The 25104-nt window shown below is 37.9% G+C and overlaps 1 protein-coding gene across 1 annotated transcript; it reads left to right on the top strand.

Annotated features, from left to right (window-relative positions):
* Positions 1 to 10348: 10348 nt before the first annotated feature.
* cav2 (caveolin 2) lies at positions 10349 to 17515 on the top strand. The gene is made up of 3 exons (XM_012863615.3): positions 10349 to 10660; positions 12041 to 12228; positions 17211 to 17515. The coding sequence occupies exons 1-3, from the start codon at positions 10511 to 10513 to the stop codon at positions 17359 to 17361; spliced, it is 489 nt and encodes a 162-aa protein (XP_012719069.2). The 5' UTR covers positions 10349 to 10510; the 3' UTR covers positions 17362 to 17515.
* Positions 17516 to 25104: the final 7589 nt, after the last annotated feature.

Below are 25104 nucleotides of genomic sequence, written 5' to 3'. Positions count from 1 at the left end.
GAGGCGGGAGCTGCTGATTGTCTTTTGCTGTTGCTCCATTGAGTGCTGACCTGTTGCACAAATTACGCCATGACAGATTTTATAATAGTGCACTAACTCTAATCAGTTCCTTGCTTCTCTGAAGTGAGTCCTGTGCAATTTTTACTTCTCTGATGTAAGACTTCACTGTTGATGGACTGCATTTAATTCTTTACATACTTTCTGCAAGAGAGTTTCTTTGTATGCCTTTCATGGGTCAGTAGATCTATTTTGTTACACTGTTACACATTGTAGGTTTGCATAGTCACAATAAATATTTTATCTTGTTTTCTGACTCAGGGCCTGATTGTCAAAGATTCCAAATAAGGAGCACTAAATTGCAGAAAAACAATAGCGTGTACAATAAGTGGGCGTTTTCCAGGTGATCTTCAAAGATTGTTTCCTGCAAAGATGTACAAAACCATTTTGGTCCGCCCCATTAAATGAGTAAATTGCGTGTACTACTGCCGATCTGAGAGCTGCTGTAAAACAAAGCTGAAGTTCTAAGGAATGTTTCTATGTCTGAATGCAATGCCAGTCAGAAGAGGAGGTCACATACACCAGGGTGCACAAAACTGTTTTTAATGAACAAAGAACTTCTGATATTTAACTTTTTTTGTTTTTTAAAGATAGTATTAATTATTATTCAAAAAATAAAGAAACCAAACTATTGTTTTGTCAGCAGAAGTTCTGCAAAAACAATTTAACTACATGATAACAAAACAAAAGAAAAAACTTTTATTTCTATTTATTTTTAATAGAAAATATTGAAGCTGACAAATCAGACATAACCCTGTTCATCATTATTCTATTGGTTTGTGTATCAGTGACAGTGGTCATGTGAAATGTGGCAGCTAAGCGGAGCCTCTCCATTCCCCTTTGACTAATAATTTGCCCCAGGCGTTGGAGTTGATGATGATAACTTTTTAACAAAATAATAACATAGATAGATCTGTCCAGAGTGTCACCCATTGACTGTTAGGCACCCTACAGCTACCATAACTATGCTGACTGCACACAGCTTTATATCACAATGTCACCAGGTGATTGCCTAGAGGAAATCAATGCATGGATGTGCCAAAATTTTCTTCAATTGAATAAAAACGAAACTGAAGTAATAATCTTTGGACCAATAGGGGGGGAGATAAAAAAGTTAGCACACAACTTCAGCTGCTTCAGCTAGGAACCACTGATCAGGCCTGGAATCTGGGAGTAGTGATGGACTCAGACCTGAACCTCCAAAAGCATCTAAAGACAATTACAAGGTCGGCCTTCTATCACCTGAAGAACATTTCTAGGATTAAAGGACTGATGTCTCAGCATGATCTGGAAAAACTAATCCATGCATTTATTTTTAGTAAAATTGATTACTGCAACGGTGTTTTCACAGGTCTGCCTAAAAAGTGGATCAGACAGCTGCAGCTGATCCAGAACGCTGCTGCCCGTGTCCTCACTAAGACTAAGAAAGTAGAGCACATCACCCCAGTTCTAAAGTCCTTACACTGGCTCCCTGTATCTCAGAGAATAGACTTTAAAATACTTCTGTTAGTCTATAAATCCCTTAATGTCAACACTAAATACATCACAGACTTGTTATCAGTATATCAACCCTCCAGACCACTCAGGTCTTCTGGCTCCAGCCTACTCTGCATACCTAGAACCAGAACCAGAACCAAACACGGAGAAGCAGCATTTAGTTCCTATGCTCCACTTATCTGGAACAAACTTCCAGAAAATTGTAAAGCCTGAGTTCCTTTAATTAAAGATTAAAAACACATTTGTTCAGGATTGCCTTCGACTGTTCTAGTCAAACAGTTTTTACTGAAACATCATTAGTTCATCTTTGTAGTCAAATTGTTTTTATGTTTGCTTTTAGTTTCTATTTTTCCATGTTCCATTTTGTTTCTATATTTTGTTCCTACTTGCTTTTCTCTGTTTTTTTCCCTGTGTTTTAATCATGAAAGCACTTTGCATTGTCTCTACTGAAATGTGCTATATAAATAGATTTGCCTTGCCTTGCCTTTACAACCCTGCATGGATAACTATGTATAGACTATGGATGGATAAGGTACAGAGCTCGTATATAATTTTTTTTTCTGACAGGAACTGGTGGACTCAAGTTGCTCGGGTATCTGGAAAAGGAAGGACAGAACACTGCTGAAAAGTGATTAATGGTAATCATGTTGGGAACATCAGTCCCACTGTGTAGGCGAAGGTTGCTCTGAGAAGGGAAAGGTTCAGTCTTGCTTGGAAATTATGCGTTAGATGAACTCAAGAGGAGGGGTTCACCAGAAAGTGCAAGTGGTCAGTTGGAGAGTGGGCGGGCGGAGAAATGATATGAAATGGTAGGAGCTGTTCCTGACAACCAGAGACAGAGTATGTTTAGTAGGAACTTGTGGAAAGGTGAAGGATAGGCTTGAATGTGTCGTGGACCGGGAATAACAGGGAAAGACATCCACTTCAAGATCTTTGTTGAGTGTTGCTTTCTCGGGCACATTCTCTAACAACAAAAGGGCAAAGACATAAACAGCAAAGGCCAAAGTGTTTTTCAAGAAAATGTAAAATATGCCTGAGACATCAGGGCCCATAGGATTTTCAGAGAGCTCCTTAAGTATCTTTAAGTAGATTAGTTGATGGCAGTCATGTATGACTGTAGCACTCACCCTAGGCCAGGGGTGTCAAACATACGGCCCGCAGGCCGCTTCCGGCCCGCCGAACAATTTAGCCCGGCCTGGTGGCTAAATGCATTATCATTATTCAAAAAAAAAATAAAAAATCATCAGATTTGACTTTCACAAGTGGAGTAGTACGGCTTTTGCCATAGTGCTCCGCTTGATTTATGAATGTGATTATGATTCCTGTGGGGAATATCTCAAATGATATGGACACTACAATGGGAAAGTAGGAGAGGAAAGGAAGAACAAGAAGAAAAAAAGAAAAGGTGAAAGACAGATGAGATAAAAGGAAGAGAATGATAAAACAATTATTGAAAAAAACATGTACTTCGTTTAATTGAAAATCTGCAGTTCCTATATTGTCCACGAGGGGCGCTGTGTTTTAATCAGCAGGTGGTAGATGTGGAAAATTGATTTTAAATCATTTCTTAATTTTTATCTGTTTGATGTATTTTGTCATGCAGGACAGTGTTTTTAAGTTCCAAAAAATGTGAATAAATGTTTTTCAACATTGTACAATCACTGTGATCAGTTCTTATGCATAATGCACAAGTAAATGTTTAACTGAGTAAAAGTATTGTTGAAATAGCACATACTTTTCTTAAAAAACGCTGAGGTTATTCATAATATATTGTGTAAAAGTGAAATTTATTTAATACAAAAATCAACAACAAGTCCACTTTTATTAGTTCTATTTAATCTTGCAATGAGTTTACTGGTGTGGCCCTCTTGAGATCAGATTAAGCTGTATGCGGCCCCTCAACCAAAATGAGTTTGACACCCCTGCCCTAGGCTATGACCCCAAAAACTAGTCTTGCAGCTTCTGGAGAGAGGACACAAGTAAAACCAGCACGACATACTCCAAAAGCAATCTTATAATCTTATCTCATTCATTTTCCTCCCACAACTGAGTTTTTTTCCTCAAACACTGCTTGTGTGCCAAATTATTGGTTATAAACATCTGTTGACAGAACCTAAAGTAGATCATGAGACAGAGATTAGCAAAAATTATCAGTTAAAAATGACTAAAGTAACCAGGGATAACAGCAGTACATCATCAGTCATATGATCACCAGCTCTTTTGTTTTGCCTTTCAGAGCAGTGGTTAAAGTTAAGATAAGGCTCAGGTGACTGCATACATATGGGTGAGTGCATATATTTCCATAAAATATTGTATGCAAAGAGTGTTTCTTATCGCAACATGATTATAACAGCAGAGCACAGAGTCAACTTGAAGCACCTGAGCCCGTAGGAACGGGTTCGATCAGAGTAGCATATTATGTTGGGTTCAGGATTCTGTGTTGCAGGGTATCAGTAAATATCTCAACCATTTACTAAACTAGGCAACACTGCAATGTAGTTTAATAAAAGCTCAAAAAGTTATAAATAGGACTTTCAGTTGGTAAACACCACAGTGATTTTTTTCCCCTTTCTGTTGACATCCAGTTTTCTATTGGTTGTTGATGGTGTGTAACTAAGATAGCTTTACAACACTAAATTTGTCATCTTGTAGCTATCACAGTACGCAAAAAGAAAGGAAAATCCCCCTCCGAGTTATCAATTCGTTGACTAAAACCGCTTGTTGCAGGGACTATTCAATTCAATTCAATTCAATTTTATTTATAAAGCGCCAAATCATGAAACATGTCATCTCAAGGCACTTTACAAAGTCAAGTTCAATCATATTATACAGATTGGGTCAGATTATACAGACTATATTAGACTAGTAACTGTTTTCAGTGGTCATTGAGCAAAAGTTCACCAGTCCATCACAGGGCAACACAAAGACAATCAAGCACACGTCCACTCACTCTTAACATGACATGCCCGCATGGAGAGAACATGCAAAGCAATCTGCTAAGCAATAGTGGTAACACAGCAAGATTATGCTGCCAAATAAAGAAAAGGCAAATTAAAAGAAGTAGTTTACTGGGAAGTTTAACAGAGCCAACAAGTGATAAAAGCCTTGTCTTGATAACAATGCCTTTTTTCACAACCTCTTACCATTCTACCAATATTCGCTTTCTATCTTCACCAGTATTGTTTTGTCGATTTCTCTCCCTAGTTCCACCAAGTAACCTGAATGTACTGTGCACAGTTACTGTAGTGTGACATCTGGCAACATTCCCTAGCATCTTCAAGATTGTTTGTTGGGCTGGCTGATGACAATTAGTTATTGAAGTTTTGAAGAAACCCTCACAACTTTTACATTATTAGAGCAGAAAGATTAAGGGTATTTGATAGAAAATGGGAATTTGTAAGTTGACAGATAAGATCCAAACAATCTCTAAACTCTGAGAATACAACGATCGGCCAGCAGTTAGCATTTACCAAACTTTATTCAAAACTGTTCTCGTTGAAAATCTAAGAGCGCCTTCTCACTGCAGCTGATTTGATTCCCAAGATAGTCCACTCTTTTTGGAATGGACTGAAAGATGATCCAGACTCTAGCATGGACCAACAGGGACCACGGACCAACTTGGTTTGATGGATGTGTTACATTAACATTTCAGGTGGCTGAAATATTTACAAAATCAACACATAGACATGGGGATTACAAACTTCCTTGTTTTTCCTAACTTTTGCACAACTATTTTATGTATTTGGTTTTTATTTACTCTGTAAATGTTAATACTAATGTCCAAAAGAACCAGAAAAAGCTATGTTGAGTAAACAGTTGTTGGATCTGTGTTTTTCAGCTATTGCTTCTTATAAAAACTTGAAATTTATTCTCTATTTCATGTCTAAAACTTGGCTAATCATCTTGCTTCACAGAATAAGCTAAAATATATAACTGTGAATGATTTGCTCTAAATGATCTAAATGAGTGATGTTACAAATTAGTGGTTGTATAAGATGTCTCAAACTTTGGTGTTTTTAAACCAGTACTGCTCATTAAAAAGTACACAGTAAGTGTTTAGAATGGCTAGTCAAATAGTGTGGAAAAAAGTGCTTTTATTTGAGTGTACAGACATTCCTTATTTGGAGTGTACATTGTTTGGGCAGAGGGTAAGAATAGTCAAATATTAGCATTAGAAGGTCAGAAAGGTAGGTGGGGAACATTACTTGAATCAGAAGCTTGGGAATGTTTGAGACTAGCCCCATCGTTTAGTCTTTCCTCAGAAATGATTTGCTGTTTCTTGGTGTGGTAATTAAAGCACTTGTTTAAGATGCAGCCTAAAAATGCCCTGTATAGTTAAACCTGACATAGCGGGCTTCTAACCGAATGCTAGCAGTAATGTCTAGGATGAGAACATGTCATGGTTGCACATAAATCTTTCAACCTCACCATGGCAGTGGTATTGAAAGTCCAACATGAGCCAAGAGCAATAACTATCTCTGCTAAGCATATCAACGCTGTCTTCCCACCCTTCCCCACACAAGCTAGTTGTACTGTGTCTTTCTGTGGGTTCTTGTCTGTCCCAGTCGCCCAGTTTGATTTAATCCCTGAGGATTTTGATGGTGTATTGTCTCCGATTGACTCAAATGATCTTCGTCTGTTGTTTATGCCGCGTTTCTGCTCTGCTTTCCTGTCTCCAATGGCCTACTTTTTTCTTTTGTCTCTCAGTGGCATTTCCATGCCCCAGTGTCTAAACAAAGAGAGAGGTATGGTTTAGGTTCTGCCCAACAACAAGCACAATGCCAAACCTGCTGCATCAACAAATGAGATGCAAAGTGTTGGCTGGCTGGTAGGCTGGCTGTTGGTGAGGCAAATTTTTTTGTCAAGCCTGAAGGGAAAATTAACTCTAATGACTCGGGGCCTACAGGAAACATAATATTTTAGTGGCAATCAGGAGAAAAGTGTTCTTTGCTTTTAAAGTAGTTCCTGTTATAAGAAGTTTCATGTAGCTAGGTCTGTGAAGAATGGTTCTTGGGATGGACTCGGGTGAAGCCAGGCAGACAGAGGCAGTAAGATAAGCTAAATATTTAAATGAAAAATAGCAAAAAAAAATACTTCTGACAGCAGTGAAACAAAAAACAGCACAACTAGTAATAGGCTTTGCATGGCATGAACAAAACAGAAGAAACCCGCATCAGGAATGAATCAAATGACTGTTATAGAAAGCAGAGGAAACAGGTGACTGGTATGAATTAGATAAGACTTCAACAGGTGGCTTGAATAAGCTAAATTGGCTGGGGCTATGGTAGAGGGTGACAGGCTGAAATAAAGATGAATGGAGCTGGATAGAAATACAAGAACATAATCAGACTGAAAACACAAGACCCCAAGTAAAAATGAATACAAGAATCAACAAGAAGGCAAGAAGTAAAGAAATGCAGTAACAAGGAAAAAACATCTAACAAATCTAAATACGAAAAAGTAAACCTTATGGCAAAAGCCAAACGCCAAAACTAGTAACTGTATATGGACAGGATCTATACAACATAAATAAATGACAAGAAAAACATGAATCTAAATCAAAACCATAACTAGGCACCTCCAAGTCATGACATCTCCAGCTTAAACATTCCCATTGTTTTTTTTCTTTCCTTATTCCAGCCTAAACCCTTCTGTGTGGTTAAAAATATTTTAATTCAGCCATTACATCACTGTATAAACCTTTTTATGTAGGTGATATTGTTGCATATGTTCAAAGAACTTCATAAAATACATTACGCAGCTTGTCAGGCCAAATGTCCCTCCTCAGTAAAAGGGTTGTTTCGGTAATGATATACAGCTCTACATTACTGACTTCAGTCTGATTGGCTACAACCATATTTGGAAAACCGGTCAAACGCATTTGTGACCACCCTCGGACATTTCAGCTCCCCTTTTTAGTAACCACTGTGAAGTTAGTTTCAGGTTGAATATGGGATATTTGCACTCCATGGCTTCTGCGGTGACTGCCTCCTATTGGAGCTGAAACAGGGAGGCTGATCTGGAGAATAAGAATTAGGTAGAAAGGCCACCCGTTTTCTGATCTGACTGTTTTTGAGCAAAGCAACAAATCTGATCGCCCCTGCAGATCCTTTGGTATTCACTTCTGACATTCAGAAGGCCTCATCAGTGAACAACAGATCATATTATACCCCCAAAACCACAGAAAAAGTACGTTTGTTGTCATGGCCCTTTTAATATCCAATAAATATTTGGGGGGACTAAGGGTGGTGGTGAAGGTAAATTATCCTCAACAGTCATATTTCATTTGTCCTACATTAACTCTTCAAGGGGCTCTCAGTCAATTCACCCTTTCATACTCGGGGTACAAATTTATTATATAATTAGTTCCTTTTTATTTTTATCCCCTATTCGGAAACAAGTTATTTTATGCTTACATCCTAAACCATAGCTTATTTGTTTATTTCTCTTTGTAAATGATAATTGAAAAGTAGCCAAAAAAATCAATTTCCTCATTGAATATAATTACATAATAACTTTTAAAAATGTTTTTTTATGACAACTTGTTTCTTTTGACTGTGCTTCTGATCCCAGTACAGATGAGATGATTTTTATGAAATGTGACTCCTGCAAAATTCCTCTGACCATCTTCTTGCTTTACAGACAAGGAGTTGATTATTAACGATTATGTTAAATCCCAGGTTATTAAAGAATCACATATTGATGAAAGAAGACTCCATTTAGTTTCCAAATGATTCAGGTAAACAAACAAACAAATTATCTGCAATTTCTCAGTGAACAAAAGAAGACAAAAACCCAATCTGCAGAGTGGTTTATTAAAATACATGCAGAGAGAAAAGTTTTTATGTATTTTGTCTTGACACGTTCTGCTCAACAACAATTCTGTCTTGACAAAATTTTATTAGCTTATTATCATAGCTTAATATTATCTTCTGTCGATAACATTTCATTTTCACAAACAAAAATGCGCTGCAATGTGTACACTGCCTTTAGAAAACCTTTTCATGTCTATGTGATACATTAGCTATTGAAAATGCCTTCCCTTCCAGAAGAATGAAAGGCAGCACGCACACACACAAATTTGGTTAATGGACACATAAAAGACTGATAACTCCATTCAGAAAGAGAATGGAAAGGAGAATGTCTGGTAAATCATATCAGTGAATGTGTTCCTTTGATGTCAATATAATACCCCAGACTTTGGAGTTATTTGTGTTGAGTGTTTGATGTTTAATGGTAAAATACTTTTATGGAAAATGAAAATTCCAACTGCACAAAAGTTCAACAGACAAATGCATTGGAAAACTTAAATATAACTTATATTAATCAATATGGGTTGAATTTTAGGACATGTTTACTTTTTTCAGTTGTAAATCTTGCCAAAGCACTTTAATTAGAACTAATCATAAGGTATGGATAAGGTCCATTGTGTGTACATTAAAGAGTTTGTAGGGCTGATATGTTTGGATTTGTTGTATGTTGAATGAAAAAGTAAAACTACATTCTATATATAAAAAATGTATAGAATTGCTGGTTGAGTACGCTTCTGTGTGGGAGCAAGAATTTAACTCCATATTCACCTTTAACTAGTATAACAAAAGCACTAATGTTAAAAGTGAAGCTAACTTAGTTTCTTAACTTAGTGAGGTAGCTGTTGCTAGAGAATAGCTCCTCTTAACCTTGGTTGTTGTGAAAAGACTATGCAGGCTTTTTTGTTAAATTATATAAAAAGTTTATGGCTATTTTATCTTAGGATTTTCTGCCTTAAATATAGAGTCGGGAATTTTTCCTGAATGTTTCCCCAAGTCTCTTTTTGAATAGCTGTGCATGCCCAAGACCGTCTTACCTGACTCTACCACTCCTTAGGGGGGTCGATTGAAAAAAAAAATCTCCTAAATCCACTCTGGTCTTATTTCTTTCTTATTATTGTCATAAACCTGTAGGCGGTTTGCTTCTTCTGACTCTCAGCCATGTTCAAAGTATACAGTGAGAGCAGCGGAGCTACAATGAACGGCTAACACTGAAGCTAACCGCTAAGCTAACCAACTAACCAAATACGTAAACACTAGAAGTGTTTACGTAGCAATCGGAAACTAACAAGGAACTTGTACGCACACTAGCATTATGTGAGCGAGTCAAACATGAGTGGCATGTGGGACAACCAATAGATGAAGAGATACCCCCCAGAAATGAAGAGAGAGAGGGGTGTGAGAGCAGGACCAAAACTCTGACCAATCCCTGCCATTCAGACCTAACGGCAGGGATTGATCAGAGTTTTTAGAGGCCTGCAGCTCCCACAGAAATTTATTTTTCTAACCTCCTTTTACAGAATAATGTATTGACTACTGTCGGTGTGTAAGGACGATTTTACCCAGTATAATAAAAGTGTTTCTAAACAGGATTACCTATAGATTTAATCACAAACCAAATCTTGTTTGTTTTTTTTGTCTTCTTCATCACTAATTGATTATAAAACAACTTGTGTTTAATACAGAAACAGAAAATATAGTTGTTGTAAATGAGCTTTTAATATGTGTGTTATGGATTGTAGCTGACGGTCTTAGCTAGAAGTGAACCCCTGAATCTGCCTAGGTCTAGGACAATGTGCAACCTTGGGCCAGCTCTGATTTCTCTGTGTGTTATTATCATTCACTGTGAAAAACAACATCCAATGTAAGATATATATTTAAAAATCAGACGTTTGGACTTGGCTTTAAATGGTATTGCGCAGCCCATATGAACCCTCGGGCACTTGTAAAGCTCTGCAGCATGACTGGAGGCCTGTCCTCTGCACACTAGGTTCTCTCATCGCGGCGCTGCTCTGAGCTTGTTGTGCCTGCTCGGCTCCCCGCTGCGCTGCTTTCCCTACGGGGCGTGGTGGCGCTCAGTCCGGCGCACGGCGCACCGCCACCAGCTGCTCTCCGCGCACCATCTGTCCGCCTCTGCCTCGACAAACATGGGTGTAGAGAAAGAAAAACTGGACACCAGCATAATTATGGACGAAGATGAGTTCAACAGGTCCATAGAGCCGATCCTGTCGAAGAAGGGAAAGGTGTGCGCCGCGGCGCAGGATCGGGATCCAAACGACATCAACACGCACCTGGAGGTAAAGTCTGTTCACGGTGACGATTCTTTAAAAGTGAAAACTTCAGAGGCTACGGGTCGTATAGTTGAACTATCGCTCATATTGTTACTTCATTGTGAGAATTTTGTTATTATGGGGCACACTGTGACGCTGGTAATCAGTTCCATGAATACCTGGAAGTCGCTGCCTGCGTGTTTGTCATCCATCACCCCTCAACTGTTTCCTGCCTATAGCTGTTTGTCGCTCATTTTTAAATGTTAATCGTTTGGCCCTTTGACTTTTGTCAGATCATTTTGTGCTGGAGCCCTCTTCAGTAATGCAATGCCAAAACAAAAGTGGAGTATTACATAAATGCATTATGCAGAGTGATACTGTTTCTGTTGATAATATAGCTTATCTCCAAAGCCCCGGAACTATCTCCTCTATAAAAAAAAACGGAAATATCAGCCTATTGAAAAAAATTGTACATGTACTCTTCAGTAAATGCTCACAGTATTTGTTCAGGGCCATTTAGCATAAATTACTGCGATGGTGACTGGGGGCAAACAATTAGCCTATGGCCCTTCAAATGTGTAAAAAAAAAAAAGTCCAGTAAACCCACCAAAAAAACTGTGTAGTTACTTTTGGGGTGTGGGCAGGTGCAACATCCTACTGCAAAATGAAACCTGCATCCCCATAAAGCTTGTCAGATGAGGGAAACATGAAGTTCACTTAACATTTCCTGGTAGAGGGTTGCTCCAACCTTGGACCTTTTTCTACCACACCTTTTCCTTCCGCTCAACCTTCTATTTAATGTGTTTACACAACAAATCTAATTAGCCAGCTTCTTTATGAATGATGATTTAGAGGTCTACCCTCCTTGTGGAGGAGCCAATGACTATCAGATAGACAGCTGTCAAGTGAGTAATGTTCTCCATGAAAGTGTATAACATACCATACCTATGAAAAATCAGTTTACAAAAATTCTTCTTTCATAACATTCAGATATTCAGAGAAATCTAATCTGTCACTGTGAGCCATGATACTCAAAAGTATCAGAAAAAGCAATTCCCTGTTAATTACGGAAATATATTCAGTTTTCAACAATAAATACAGTTTTAGAGATGTACCCAGATGGTTGTCTTTAAATGTTTACCACATGTTTTTCAGACTGTTGAAATAAGAAATCATTAAAAAAAATTGTATTGGTAAAATAATAATGTTTACTATTGAGAAATGGTCAAAGGTGATATAAAAAAAAATATTTTTATGCTGAATACAACAATAACATTTAGACTTGTATACTGCTAAAAAGAATTCCTGTGTTGTTCCTGTGCTGGGGGCCCTGCTGATTTGGGTACACTTAGTCAGAGTTTTGTTTGCTTGTAGCTTGTGACAGCTCTGACTTTTGTGATCCAACAGGTGAGTTTTGCGGATGTCATCGGCGAGCCATTGTCCACCCACAGCTTTGACAAAGTGTGGATAGGAAGCCATGCCACCTTCGAGCTGGTCAAGTTTTTCTTCTACCGCCTGCTGACCACGCTGCTGGCTGTGCCCATGGCTTTTATACTTGGACTCGTCTTTGGAGTGCTCAGCTGCATCCATATCTGGTAAGGTGATATTTTTCTGCTTGGTTTATCCTCTTGCACTGTGCCTTCATAAAGGTGGAACACCTTTCAGATCACTGACATGGCAGCACCATAAAAAACAAAGAGTAAAATGCCAAAAATAGTTTTGTTTCCCCACCCAAAAGACATAAAGCTAAGATACATTTTTTTTAGATTTAGTCCAATGGTAAAAAAAAAAAATGAAAAAGAAAATTGCCATGTTGCAACCATGCAGTTTTTGTGAGACGATTAGATATTTTCAAATGTTTACTCAAACCATTCTTTGTACATGATGGATTGATTATACAATATGCAGCCTCAATTTTTTTTGAAAGGTTGCTCAAGTTTTGATTTTTAATAGACTTTGTGTAAATGATAAATGGACTGAACTTATATAGCACTTTTCCAAGTATACTGACCACTCAAAACGCTGTACACTAGAGCCACATTCACCCAATCACACTCATTAATGTGCACACACCCAAACACAAATACACTGCTTAGTAGGCAACTTGGGGTTAAGTGCCTTGCCCAGGGGCAGATCAACATGTGACAAGGGGAAGCTGGAATCAAACCCTCAACCTTTCGATTGTAAGATTTGACTACTCAACCCATCATGACACAGTCGCCCACATTTTAAGTCTCTGGAATGTATTTTTTTGTGTTGTGAGTCTTTTGGATTATTTTTATATACCTCTAGATTCCATTATCCCCAGCTTGAACAATTGTTCTTTATTCTAGCAAGTTACAAGTTATTCTTTTTACTGAGGGCTGGGGGGAAAAAACGTTTGCTTTTTATGAAAGGAAATAGGTTAGGATGTTCAGGAACAAACCTAAAAACCACCAAGGGTCAAGACAGCCATGAACAAGAAAGTGCTGAGACATCAGTCTCACTGTCTACATGGAGGCTAGTTTTATAAAGCCCTGCACTGGGAAGAAATCCCTGCACCACAATCCACAACTTCAAGCTCAACTAAAGGCTCAAGCTCCCTACATGGACAAGCCAAGTACCTTCTGGAGAAATGTTTTCAAGAATAAAGAGTCTTTACTGTCATTATGTAACCATAATGACATTTTCTGTAAGACACTGGCTCAATATTCACTTATAATACACCGACATTAATCAAAGACATACATGTTCGAGTTAAACGCACAGACAACACCTCCTGAAAAGCTAAAACGTGTGTAAATGGTCCTTAGCAAAAAATGAAATATTCAAGTTAAAGAACTGTGCAATTTGCATTGATACAAACATTGGAAACACATTCACTGAGAAGCTAACAGAAGAGAGACAGCGTAAACAATTCTTTATTGGATCAAGAACCTGTGGAACCAGTAGTATATTTACAAACATGTTAATAGACTATGAACTTTGCTGGCGGTATATTTTATTTTCAGCAGTGGACAATAGCCCTCACAGATTTGGGAAAGAAGCTGTTTCTTTGTGATTAGACAAAGATTGAGCTATCTGGCTACAACGATAAGAAATCTGTTTTTAGTGAACCAAGATTTTTCAAACCTAAAAACACTGTCTGAGCTGTAAAATATGGTAGTGGAAGCATCATGCTGTGGATAGAGGTACTGGTGTATTGCAAAATGTAGACAAAATGATTGGCTTTATATCAATCAACAATTAGAAAGTTGGATAATATGTGGATGGGAGAAAATCACAAAATAAATTCAAAGCTAATTCAATTATTGTTTTTAAAAGTCATTACAGCTCATTGATATAGGTGGTTTAATTATTTTACATTGAAACAAAATCCTTAAAATAAATATTTACAAGCAATAATGTAATAAGTTCCACCCCTGTGTTGATTGAATGTAATCTTCTGAGCATGACAACATAAACAGTACAAGATAATAAACTCTTTCTAGTTCTATCGCAAAAACATGGATACAATATTCTTGACATTCTTCTCTAAATTTTGTTTTTCTACTTTGTATTTGTGTAATCATGTCATGGCTACGTAATATATATGTAGTATGCAATAAGTTGAACCAGGTGCCTGGGAGTTCAACCGACCATGTGCCCAACTGCAACCCAGCAAGCCCATATATAAAGACTGGATGGAACATTTTAAATCCACAAATAAGTAGAGAATGGAAACTTTGGTGGAATGTGGAGCTCCACTGGTAGCAAAGGAAAAAAAGGTCTCGTTTTCTCCACCAGACAGATGGCATTTCAACGGCAATTAAAGCACATTTTCAGACCAGAGTGGAAAATTCTTTATTTGCACATGGAGCACTGCAGAGAAACTTTTGCATGACCTCTCAGCTAGCTGAGGCTGCGAGATGAGGAAGACGTAAACCCGGGTCATAAGTATTCATCAGTGTGACATAGTGCTGCTGGTCATTGCATCTGGAATCTCGGGGTGGAAGATCACACAGAAATGCAATGCATCAAAGGAGTCCAAAGTTTTCACAACCCTTAAATATGGTGAAAAAAGCCAAAGGAATCTGCAGGGTACACTGGAGGTCTTTCAAACATTGCACATGAGCTGATGAGATCATACTAACAGACCTATGGTCAGGTTAAAAGATCTTAACAAAGGAAATGACTCTTAGCAGCGTGCACTAAAAGATTAAGGCCTTTTGTTATGCTTCATTTGAGATCATATCAGATAACTTTGCCCCGTTGATGGACACATTTGTATATTTTCTTTTAAACAATGCATTTATCTAAACAAACCCACACCACAGGTTATTGTAACACCAGTTAAAGTCTCTGTACAGTCAAGCGTTTTTCCCAGTTTATTTCTGGTTGTTCCCGTGTTCTTTTCTCAATCTAATGAACATTTGCATTTAGGCCCAGGGCTGGTGCTTTAGAAGAGCCAATGGGATTGTTTAAAATCCGTCTTCTTTTGACTGTTTGAACTTAGACATGAAAAATTATATATTACTACCAGAATATGTCATAAGCAACAGGCCCTAGTTCAGAAAAACATCTAATGTGATCTCAATTTGATTTTAAACAAACAATTTGATTTGTTTAACTTGAATGAACAGAACCAATATTTCATCCACCTGACTCCCATAACGTTTGATGCTTTGCGGGAATTGTGTTAGCAGCTTCCATATGTGCTTCATGTAAACAAATGATGTCTCATGGAGCATATAGAAAATAAAAAATGGGGAATGTCAACTTTTACACTTTAAATGAATCACTATGTGGAGATAAGATTTTTTTTTGTCCCTTGCAAAGTGAAAAACACACATCTTCAGCAGCTGATTGGAAACATATTCTGAATACATTTTTCCAGTCAGTGAAAAAGCCTACACCATACCTAAGCAATACTAAATAAACGTAACATTGCACTCTGCACAGTTGTTACTAAATGCTAAAAATCCAAAGCTAACTATTTTTATATCAATAACCTGATAGAAAGGTCAAAAGTAATGCAAAAGTTGGTAGAGGCTTCTAGAAGACTACTTTAAAATGTCAGCAGTTCATTTAGGCTGCGACTTCTCTTAGGCCCGTCCAGACGAAGCTGGGTTTGAATGTATACGACAAGCTTTTTTCAGGCGGTTTCATCATTACACTCAAACTTTTCTGTGCGGATATCTTAATTCGGCTTTGTAAGGTTCGTGTGAATGTGGCCTTAGAAAGTGGGGCATTTGCAGATAGCGAAAGACTGAATGTTTTAATGCAAAGTTGCTCTTTTTAATTCTATTTGGTTTTGCTATCAGGGAACATACTGGATTAGAGCATAATGGCAGTCCTCTAAATCTCTTACTGTTTGGGGTTGGGAATGGGTGATTAATGTATTGGATTTTTTGTCATAAATAAAAATGATCATAAGTGGTTCCTAACTCCAAAAACTAGCATTATGGTTAGCTGTTCTGTTTTTGCACTGATTGGTTCATCAATAAATATCACTTAATTTGATACTATGGTGCCTATCTCCAATGGTCACTGGGTGAGAGTACACACTGGATTAGGCTAGCTGTACTCCAGATTCTGTAAAATAGAGTCATCCCCATTGACATTAAAATTAATTTGAGAATGCATAAACAATAAATGTGTTAAAAGATTATGATATTACAGATACTGGAGCTGCAAAAAGCAGTTACTGGGAAACAGTAGATAATTCACAGACCCCGAGGACATTACATATATGGCATACATAGGCAAATGGACATTTATCTCAGGGCAGCATGGACATGTGGATAAAAATGGAAGCCAAGGCTATTTTACAGTCTAACAGTGACACGTATCCCCAAGACGACATGGGAGGGATGGACCACTCCTGCAGGGGCGTGTCCTTGCTGATCCATATAAGCTGACCTAACCGAGAGTTTGGCACTCTCACTTCCTGATTATACCCTGTCCTGCATTGTGATTAATATGAGAGTCCAGTACTGAGCTGTACCATTCCTCATGATATGTTAAAATATAGGTTCTGTTTCAAAAATTATTTCTTACTTAAAAACTAAACAATAGAAGAAGACTGCTTCTCCAGGGTAAAGAACTACGAGGACCACAACAGAGTGCGGTTAAATCTTTACAACTGGCATTTATAAAATGGAGCTATCATCCTTTAAAATCATCTGCCAAAAGACTTAATGAGTATTGACTTAACTACAACATGTTTGTCTTCTCAGAAGTAGCCAACAGGTTGCAACATTTTCAGTTAAGAAAAGCTCACACATACTCTTGTGTGACGAGGCAAAAGAAGAAAACTTGGGCTCACCAAGAAGTAATGGCTTAGCTGTGATTGTCTCCAACTGGAGCGTCTTTGAATGTAATAGTTGGGATGCCTTTTTGGGTGCTTTGTTTTTGAATTTCTCTGGATCAGATACTTTTGGGTCATGGGTTGAATGAAAAATATTTTCAGTCGTCTTCCAATTGACTTTCTTGGATCAGGAGTCTAGGAACAACAAACACCTTCTCATTCCACATTTGCATGGACCTCATGTTGAAAAATCCTAACCATAAGCTGCATTTGTTTTTAAACAATCCATTACTGACTTTGTCTCTGCAGGTTGGTGATGCCAGTGATCCAGAGTGTCATGATGCTCCTACCTTCAGCGCAGAAAATATGGAGGAGTCTGATGAACATTTTCATAAGTCCGCTGTTCCACAGCCTGGGAAAATGTCTGTCCTCCATTCAGGTTCAAAAGACAGAAGACTGATGCAGACACCACTCTTTCCCCTGGATGAAGATAACTTCTTTAGGAGAGAGTGGAGTTGTTGGATAAGGTTAAAAAGAAGGACACATGAGTTGTTAATCAGTGAAATATAAAATACAGAAAAATACAAAAATAAAGACAAGCTTTGGAAAAATAATTGTGGATTTTGTCCACAAGACATTTTATTGCTCTATGAGGCTGGGTCCTGTAGAGAGATCTATATCATGGTTAGAGGCTGGGCAAGGGAACATTCTCACTTCCCAAGTTGCAGTATTTGTTACATTTACTTGGTTTTATTTTGGTTTACACCAGTGCTTCTCAATTATTTTTGTCACGCACCCCTAGGAAAAAGAAAACATTCCGCCCCTCCAAAATAAATAAATAAAATAAACCCTCCCCTCACTTTCTGCCGCGACTGTAAATAGGATGATTTGTCCATAAAATTCTTGCGACATAAAAATTGTGTTTGGTATAAGTAAGATAAGATAAGATAAGATAAGATAAGATAAGATAAGATAAGATAAGATAGGCTTTGTTGATCTCACAATGGAGAAATTCACTTGCCACATCGGTTCATACAAGAAGGTGCAGAGTAGGAAAGGTGCATTCAGTTATATACAGTAAATCTTCGTATATACAATGGATCAAAAAGGATAAAAAAATACAAAAGAAATAGGGAGGCTACCTTATTTTCATTAAAGAAAACAAAAATAAAAAATAAATATAGATATTCTTACAACAAAGAGTAACTTTATTAGCATTGATTTTAGTATCTAAAATAAAAAATCTAAGAGTATCAAAGTGAGTTAAATTTGATAAATTTAAAATATAAACTAAATATTTCTGTGATTTCATACTTGTAAATATGTTCATACTGGCATATTTTTTAAAAACAAGTAGATACTCACACAAGGAATTTGTCATATCACAACGTACATAAGCAATACGTCGTATTGCCTTGTTTTAGGTTTTAGGGGACTAGCGTTTGTTTCATTAGTCTCGTTCCGCCTTTCTTTTCATCCCTGTTAATTATTTTTCCATCGTGTAACTGCACTTCACATCTACTGCTCTGTGCTGTGTTTAAAAAAATAATTATTATAATAATAACACCCTACACTAACACCACACAGCGAATATTTCCTGAACGCACTCTGACGATGAGAGCACCAGACTGCCACCTACCGTATTGGCTGTGCAAATACACTTTCTTCTAGCACGTCAAAAAAAAAAAAAGCTAAAGAAAAAGAAAAAGAGCATATTTCCCTGGGTAGGGGTGCGGGGATACCATTTGAGAAGTACTGGTTTACACCACTGTGTTGCTGTCATAGTTTTCTCTGAATTGAATTTGAGTGAAGGTGACAATGAACTAGTAAGGGTGTAACCAGATCTCTTGGCACGAGATCTAGTGATAATCAAATCCCACAATAGTTCCTGTTTTAACGAAGACTTTCTCGAAAAGTGCTATCCAGTGCTGTTATCATGTGACTTTGTCAGTTCAAGTATGTGTAAGATATCGTCATGAGCCCTGGACATGAAGGAGTGCAAGGTTCTTGTTCTGAAGTAGGAAGGAAGCGATTTTTGAGTTGTTGGCCTGTTGTGTTGATGGAGTTGACTAATAAAGACTGCTTGTTGGACTAATAACACTCATTTAGAAAATCAGTGAAAAAGCTTCTACCGCTTTGGAATTTTGTGGCAGCATTTTCTGTTTGAAAGCATTTTGAAAACAGTGCAACTGGTTAACTGTCAGCCGTTGGCATCTGTTTTAGAGTATGTAAAACTGAAGGTCTATTAGACTGGACAAGCTATTTGGTTCTCTCCAGTTCAAAATTGTAAATATTTACTCTGACAGCAACAAAGTGATAGACAAGATGGACTAGTTACTTATTGAGTAGCTCAAAACTATTGGTGCTGAAGTTAAAGTTTTAGAGCTTTTATATTTGCCTGAGGTTCATTTGGTAATCTGTAGTTACAATGAAAAATACTTAAAATTATCAGACGTGGTAATTCATCACCAAATTGAGACTGATTAAGCTTTTAATCTTGAGTAAAGACAAAAAAGGAGGATTTTTTTTGGGCATTAGGAACAAGCATAAAACCCTCAATATGGACTAGTCAAACCTGGATTGTGCTATTCTACACTGATTAGAAATAATTTAAAAGGCATACCAGTGGAGCAAGGGTATTGCGCAAGACCGATATACGGAGGCCTTAGTCCTCTACTTAGCCATTCCCGGTTCGACCTCCAGTCCATGGACCTTTGGCTCATATCAGCTCCCCTTTTTAGGAACCGCTGTGAAGTTAGTTTGAGGTTGAATATGGGATATTCGCACTCCGCAGCATCTGCCTCCTGTTCGAGCTGATACAGGAAGGCTGATCGGAGGCTGCCGCTCCTCCGCCTTCATCCTCTCAAGGATGAAGGCGGAGATTCAGACATGCTAGCATGATTCACAGCCAGTGCATGAGCTTGGGAGGAGGAGGGGAGAAGGGGACGGCTGTTTGCTTGATGGTGTGCTCTGATTGGAGAATATAAATTACGTAGAAAGACAACCTACATAGAGAGAAAACACGTTTTCTGATCCAACCGTTTTTGAGCAAGGCAACAACGCTGACCGCCCGTGATCAGGTCCTTTGGTATTTACTTCTAACATTCACATGGCCTCATCAGTGCACATCAGATCATATTATACCCTCAAAACATCAGAAAAATGTTATTTGTTGTCATGGCCCCTTTAAATAGTGATCAAAATAATTATTCTTTTTCAATTTCTGGTTAATCTAAGGAACCGTTATCATGAAGACTAACTTGTTAACATGTTATAGAGGAAGCATTACTACTCTATGCATACATATAAGTTGTATATATTGCAAACTATTCAACTTTACGTTGAATGTAATGTGCTGAATGAGAAAATTGATTATATTACAGTAGTTTGTGACTTTTAAAAGCTAATATGCAACATTTTGCACATTTGCAGGTATATACTAATATATGTACTGTGCTGAATTCCCATTGCATTTACGATAATCTTGGGCAACTACTTTTACTTGTATTCCGAAGGTATTATTATTGCAAAATCCCAAAACATGTTGAAGCTCTGCTGAGAAGGGAATGTACTGTCTTCTTGTCTGACATACATCAACAGCAGTTAACTTCTGTGGGATTAGGGTATTTTATATCTTGGATAGCATAGGTTTAAGTGCTGACTTAGCAGAGACTCTGGTACAAGAAAATATAAAATGCATAATTGAAACTGCAACTACAACTTCCATGGGTGATTTCATTTTTACTGTTTGCAGATGTTTTGTGAAAATAAATACACATATAAACTGTACAGTGGGCATCCTTCTACTCTGTTGTTGTTGATGGCATGAATAGAATCAGTGATAGAATAATAGAACTAGAAGACAAGGGCAGGCTAATTCACATTTTCTATACTGGTGACAGGTGGGATATTATGAATCAGTATGAAACCACACTTAAATGTTTTTATTGCATCACTTTACATTGTTGTTTATTCACTGGATCAACACCAGCTACCCTCGTAACAATCCAGGACATATCTGAATTGATGAAAATTAGGAAAATATCTGACTATAATGTAGTTTTGCTCATAGTGCTTGCCAAATTGTTTTAGACCAGCAGCCCTCAATATGGGGGTCATGAGATTTAGTCCTGTCATTTGTCATGTTAGACCCACCCAAAGTCATTCTAAGAACATTTTGGACATGCTCAAAGCCCCTCAGAACTATCACACATTAGAAATAGGGAGCCCATTACGTCCTCATTAGATCATAGAAGACCTTTTAAAGACCATGCTTGAACCATGTATGGTCTGACTAATATTTCACATCGTAGCATGCTCTTCATCCAGTCTGAAGGCCCCCTGACAAACTGCTGCAGCATCCTGTTGGTGTTTGGAAATAGATTTGCCTGCCTAATTTTCCCGTCCTCTAATTTCTCTACTCACCTATACTCATGCTGTCAGCATCATCTTCCCACAACACATACACCAACCATTGAACCTTACCAAGCTGACGCCACTCTGTCACACAGTAGATGGGCTGGAAGACCAGCACAGTACCTTCATGATCTGAATATAGCAAAGGCATACTTTTAAGAAGAAACTAGTTTGGCAAGTAACTACACTGTTTGGCGGTTGTTGAGAACCATTGCTGCATTTAGGAATGAAGCTCTTTTTCTTCAGCTTGCCTGTTGGTCAAAACGTATTGAATGTATATATTCAACTGATTCAGGTATTCTGGGAAGATTTTCACATTCAATGAGATCCTGTCTTTATTATTTTTTTTACCTGTGCAGACAATAAAGGATATAATGCTTGACTTCAATCTTTGCAAATGGGAGTTCAGTTTTTTGGGCCTCTTATGTAATTATAGATAGAGTTCTGTAATGATAGCGGCAGACAGGTGATTTTAGCACCCATGCATTTAAACATAAAACTGTTAAGTCCCACTCCTTAGGAATATTATTTATTATTTTGTTTGTGTTATTTTGAAATGTTTTTGGACTGGATTTGATTCTCTCATAATGGAAATTCAACTTGTAATCATGTGTAACTTATTCAGAAGTAAAGAATTCTTTTCTCCCCTTACGGAAATAATTATATGTGTGGTTTGTCTTTTTTGTCACAGGAGGCGAGCATGGTTGAGTTATGCAGCTTAGTGCCAAAAACGTCTCATATATCATTTTGTTGATATTGCCTAAGACACTTCCCTTAACAGAAATGAGCTGTGGGTTAATGGAACATCACCTGAGGCTTCACTGTCAGAACTGCAGATCTGAACTCAACTTGGGTTGCTGTGAGAACTTGTCCTCAACTGAAGGAGTTTGTGACAAACTGTACTTCATGTATAAAAATGTCTGTCATTACCTTTCTTTATGATCACCATTGAGTTAAAGTCTGTCACATATTTCCTTTTGTGTTATTTAATATTACAAAATGTCTCCCTGTAACAAATCCAGTGTTGTGTAGAGTACACAATGTGCTGTCTAAGTAGGATTGACTGCAGACAAAGTATTCAGATAATGTCAAAACTGCATACCAACATCAATCATCACCATCTTCAGTTTTAGAATCTAATACTGTGGCAAAGCACAGCACAACAAAAACCTGTTCACTGTGCAGCTTTAGTTTTCCTCCTTTGCAGCTGAACAAAGGTCCTGGCTTTGCTCTAGAGACGCTTTTTTACGCATTTTAGGAATTATTACAGAAAGTACAAAGGACTATACTCATAATATAATATAATAACAACACAGCTTCTTGAAACTCATTTCCATCCAGATTGGATCATTCCTTCTTTTAAGTATTTGTAAAGCATTTATATACATGCTTTTTTTTCTACGAGTGCTTCTAAAATCTCACTTATTTGGTCTATATATTTTTGTCTGTCCCTGGATTTTTATATTTTCCAGTATGATTGTTTGCACAAACATAGATAATTATTTCTTAACCACGGCTGTGGTCAAATAAGCACGACAGATCACGTGGCCTTATGTGTTTGCAGCCTTATCAAAGCATTGCCATTATAAAGTACCCATTAATGTGAGACCTTTATGATCACACACCTTTTTACCCTAGAACTCCAAACCAGTAAGCTTTTTAAGAACTGGTTTTGTCAGTATTTTGAGTGACATTTATGCATCCTCTCATAAGTTAAAACTGCTGCGACTGAATGTTCCCACATATTATCAATTCAAAAATTATTCTCTGCTGCTGTGGGGGACAGACGCCTAAGGAGAAGTCATACATGCTGCAGCTCAACTCTTTACAATGTTTTTGCATCTTTGCTTGCTTAGCTCCCCTGCAAAGCAGCCAACATCTGATATCAAGTATAAACTTGAATTTAACAGTTGTTCATATAATTTCAAGAGTAGCATTTATATACTAAGCAGTATCTTTAGCATGGAACTGATAATGTAGTTTCTTAATTGGGGCCCCCGGACAATTATCTCTTTGAAACAGGTGTGTACCGTTTTTTTATATCTGCTGGTCCACACCCAATGAAGAGGCAAAAGGTAAGTTGGAAAAGGTAATAAATCAGAAATGCTTAAATTGAATCTTTCTTTTTATGTCAATGATCAAAAATGTTAAATCAGTCATGTAGGAACAGCGGCAAATTGTTTCACAAAGTGATCCCAGTCAGTACAATAGCTAGTTAAACTTGCATAAAGACAAACTACCACATTGATGTTATAAAGGATCACCTATAACAGCTTCAACTCCTTCGGGAGAGATTTGTGTTTATGGGAGATTTTGACCAAAGAACATTTGTAAAGGTCACACACTGATGAGAAGGCCTAGCTTACGGTCTAAAGTAGAGATAAAGATTTTGTGTAGACCAGCCAAGTCCTTACACACTATACTCACTCATCTACATCTTTTTAGACCCTGCTTTGTTCACTGGAAAACAGTCACGCTGGAAAAGAAAGAGATAATCCCTAAACCGTGTGAGTATGTTAATATCCAGAATGTCTTGGCTTGCTGAAGCAATTGGTTGAGTGGTCAAAGTTCAGAACCTTTGTTGCCATTGCCTTCTATTCACTGGCCAAATACTGTAGGTGTGGGGATGAAGTGCTCCAAGGAATAAACCTCAGTTATCTGTTTAACCTTCCTCCTGCCCAAGCTCTCCATCTTCCCAGTAAGGAGAGGCTACTGGGGCAACAAGACTGGTAAGTCTGACTTTGGATCCTCACTAGTGTGTCTGATCTCACCCTCCCATAGTGAAGGAGTTGCGTCTGCACATACCCAAAAATTAGCCAATGATGTGCTTATACACATGTGTTACCTGTTCATCAGTTCAGTTCAAAATCCCATAAGACTTCTGCATATTCCTTAAATAACAAGTCCAGAGAAATCCAAGTCCCAGCAGCAGTGTGTGCCACATGCAACATCCAGTTCAATGGCCCAGCAGACAAAAGTCCAAGAGATTCAAAACACAGGGTAGGGTTAATGTAGAAAGGCTGTGGGCAATGAACAGGACTGTGATTTAAAGGGTAGGCTATGAAGCCTCCTACCACCCCAATCAGGGCAGGTGATACCCAACAGGTGAATTATGTGCTGAGATGAGCTTAAGGCTTTGTTTCCTTGGCAGTAGGTTCCTAGCTCGCCATCAACACCTGGCCTATATAAAAACAGGACCAGTATAAATTCATGTGCACATAATCCATCATAACCATCACAAAAATAAACAATACAAAATGGTATTACAATTAATATATCAAAAACAATCAAATATTGTACAATACATTAGTTCAAAAGGTAACTCTACTTATAAATAAATAATGCCTGGTTTACAGATGACTGCTATACATTTTTCAGGGGTGGCACTACCATCCTCGGCTACCTGGCTAAGGCCACCTTTGATTTGATCAGATCTACAGCTAGCTGACATTTGATCTGTAGAGGGACACTGGTAATTCCAGCTGTCTATACCATTTGTTCAACTGATTGCCATAATGCCAAGACACAGAAAGAACAGCATAACAAATAACAATCATCTTTATTGTCATTGCAACATACATTCCAATGAAATTTGTTCTCTGCATTTAACCCATCTCCTTGGGGAGCAGTGGGCTGCCATTGTGTGGCGCCCAGGGAGCAATCTGGGGTTAAGGTTCTTGCTAAGGGAACCAGAGTGGCGTTCTGTGGGATTTAAACCCAGAACCTCCAGGACACAAGTGCAATGCTCTAACCACTATGCCACCACTCCCCCCTGCATGTGCAAGTC

The sequence above is a fragment of the Fundulus heteroclitus genome, chromosome 2 (assembly GCF_011125445.2).
Source record: "Fundulus heteroclitus isolate FHET01 chromosome 2, MU-UCD_Fhet_4.1, whole genome shotgun sequence".
NCBI lineage: Eukaryota > Metazoa > Chordata > Actinopteri > Cyprinodontiformes > Fundulidae > Fundulus > Fundulus heteroclitus.
The sequence above is the reverse complement of the archived record's forward strand: the minus strand, read 5'-3'. Positions and strand labels throughout refer to the sequence as shown.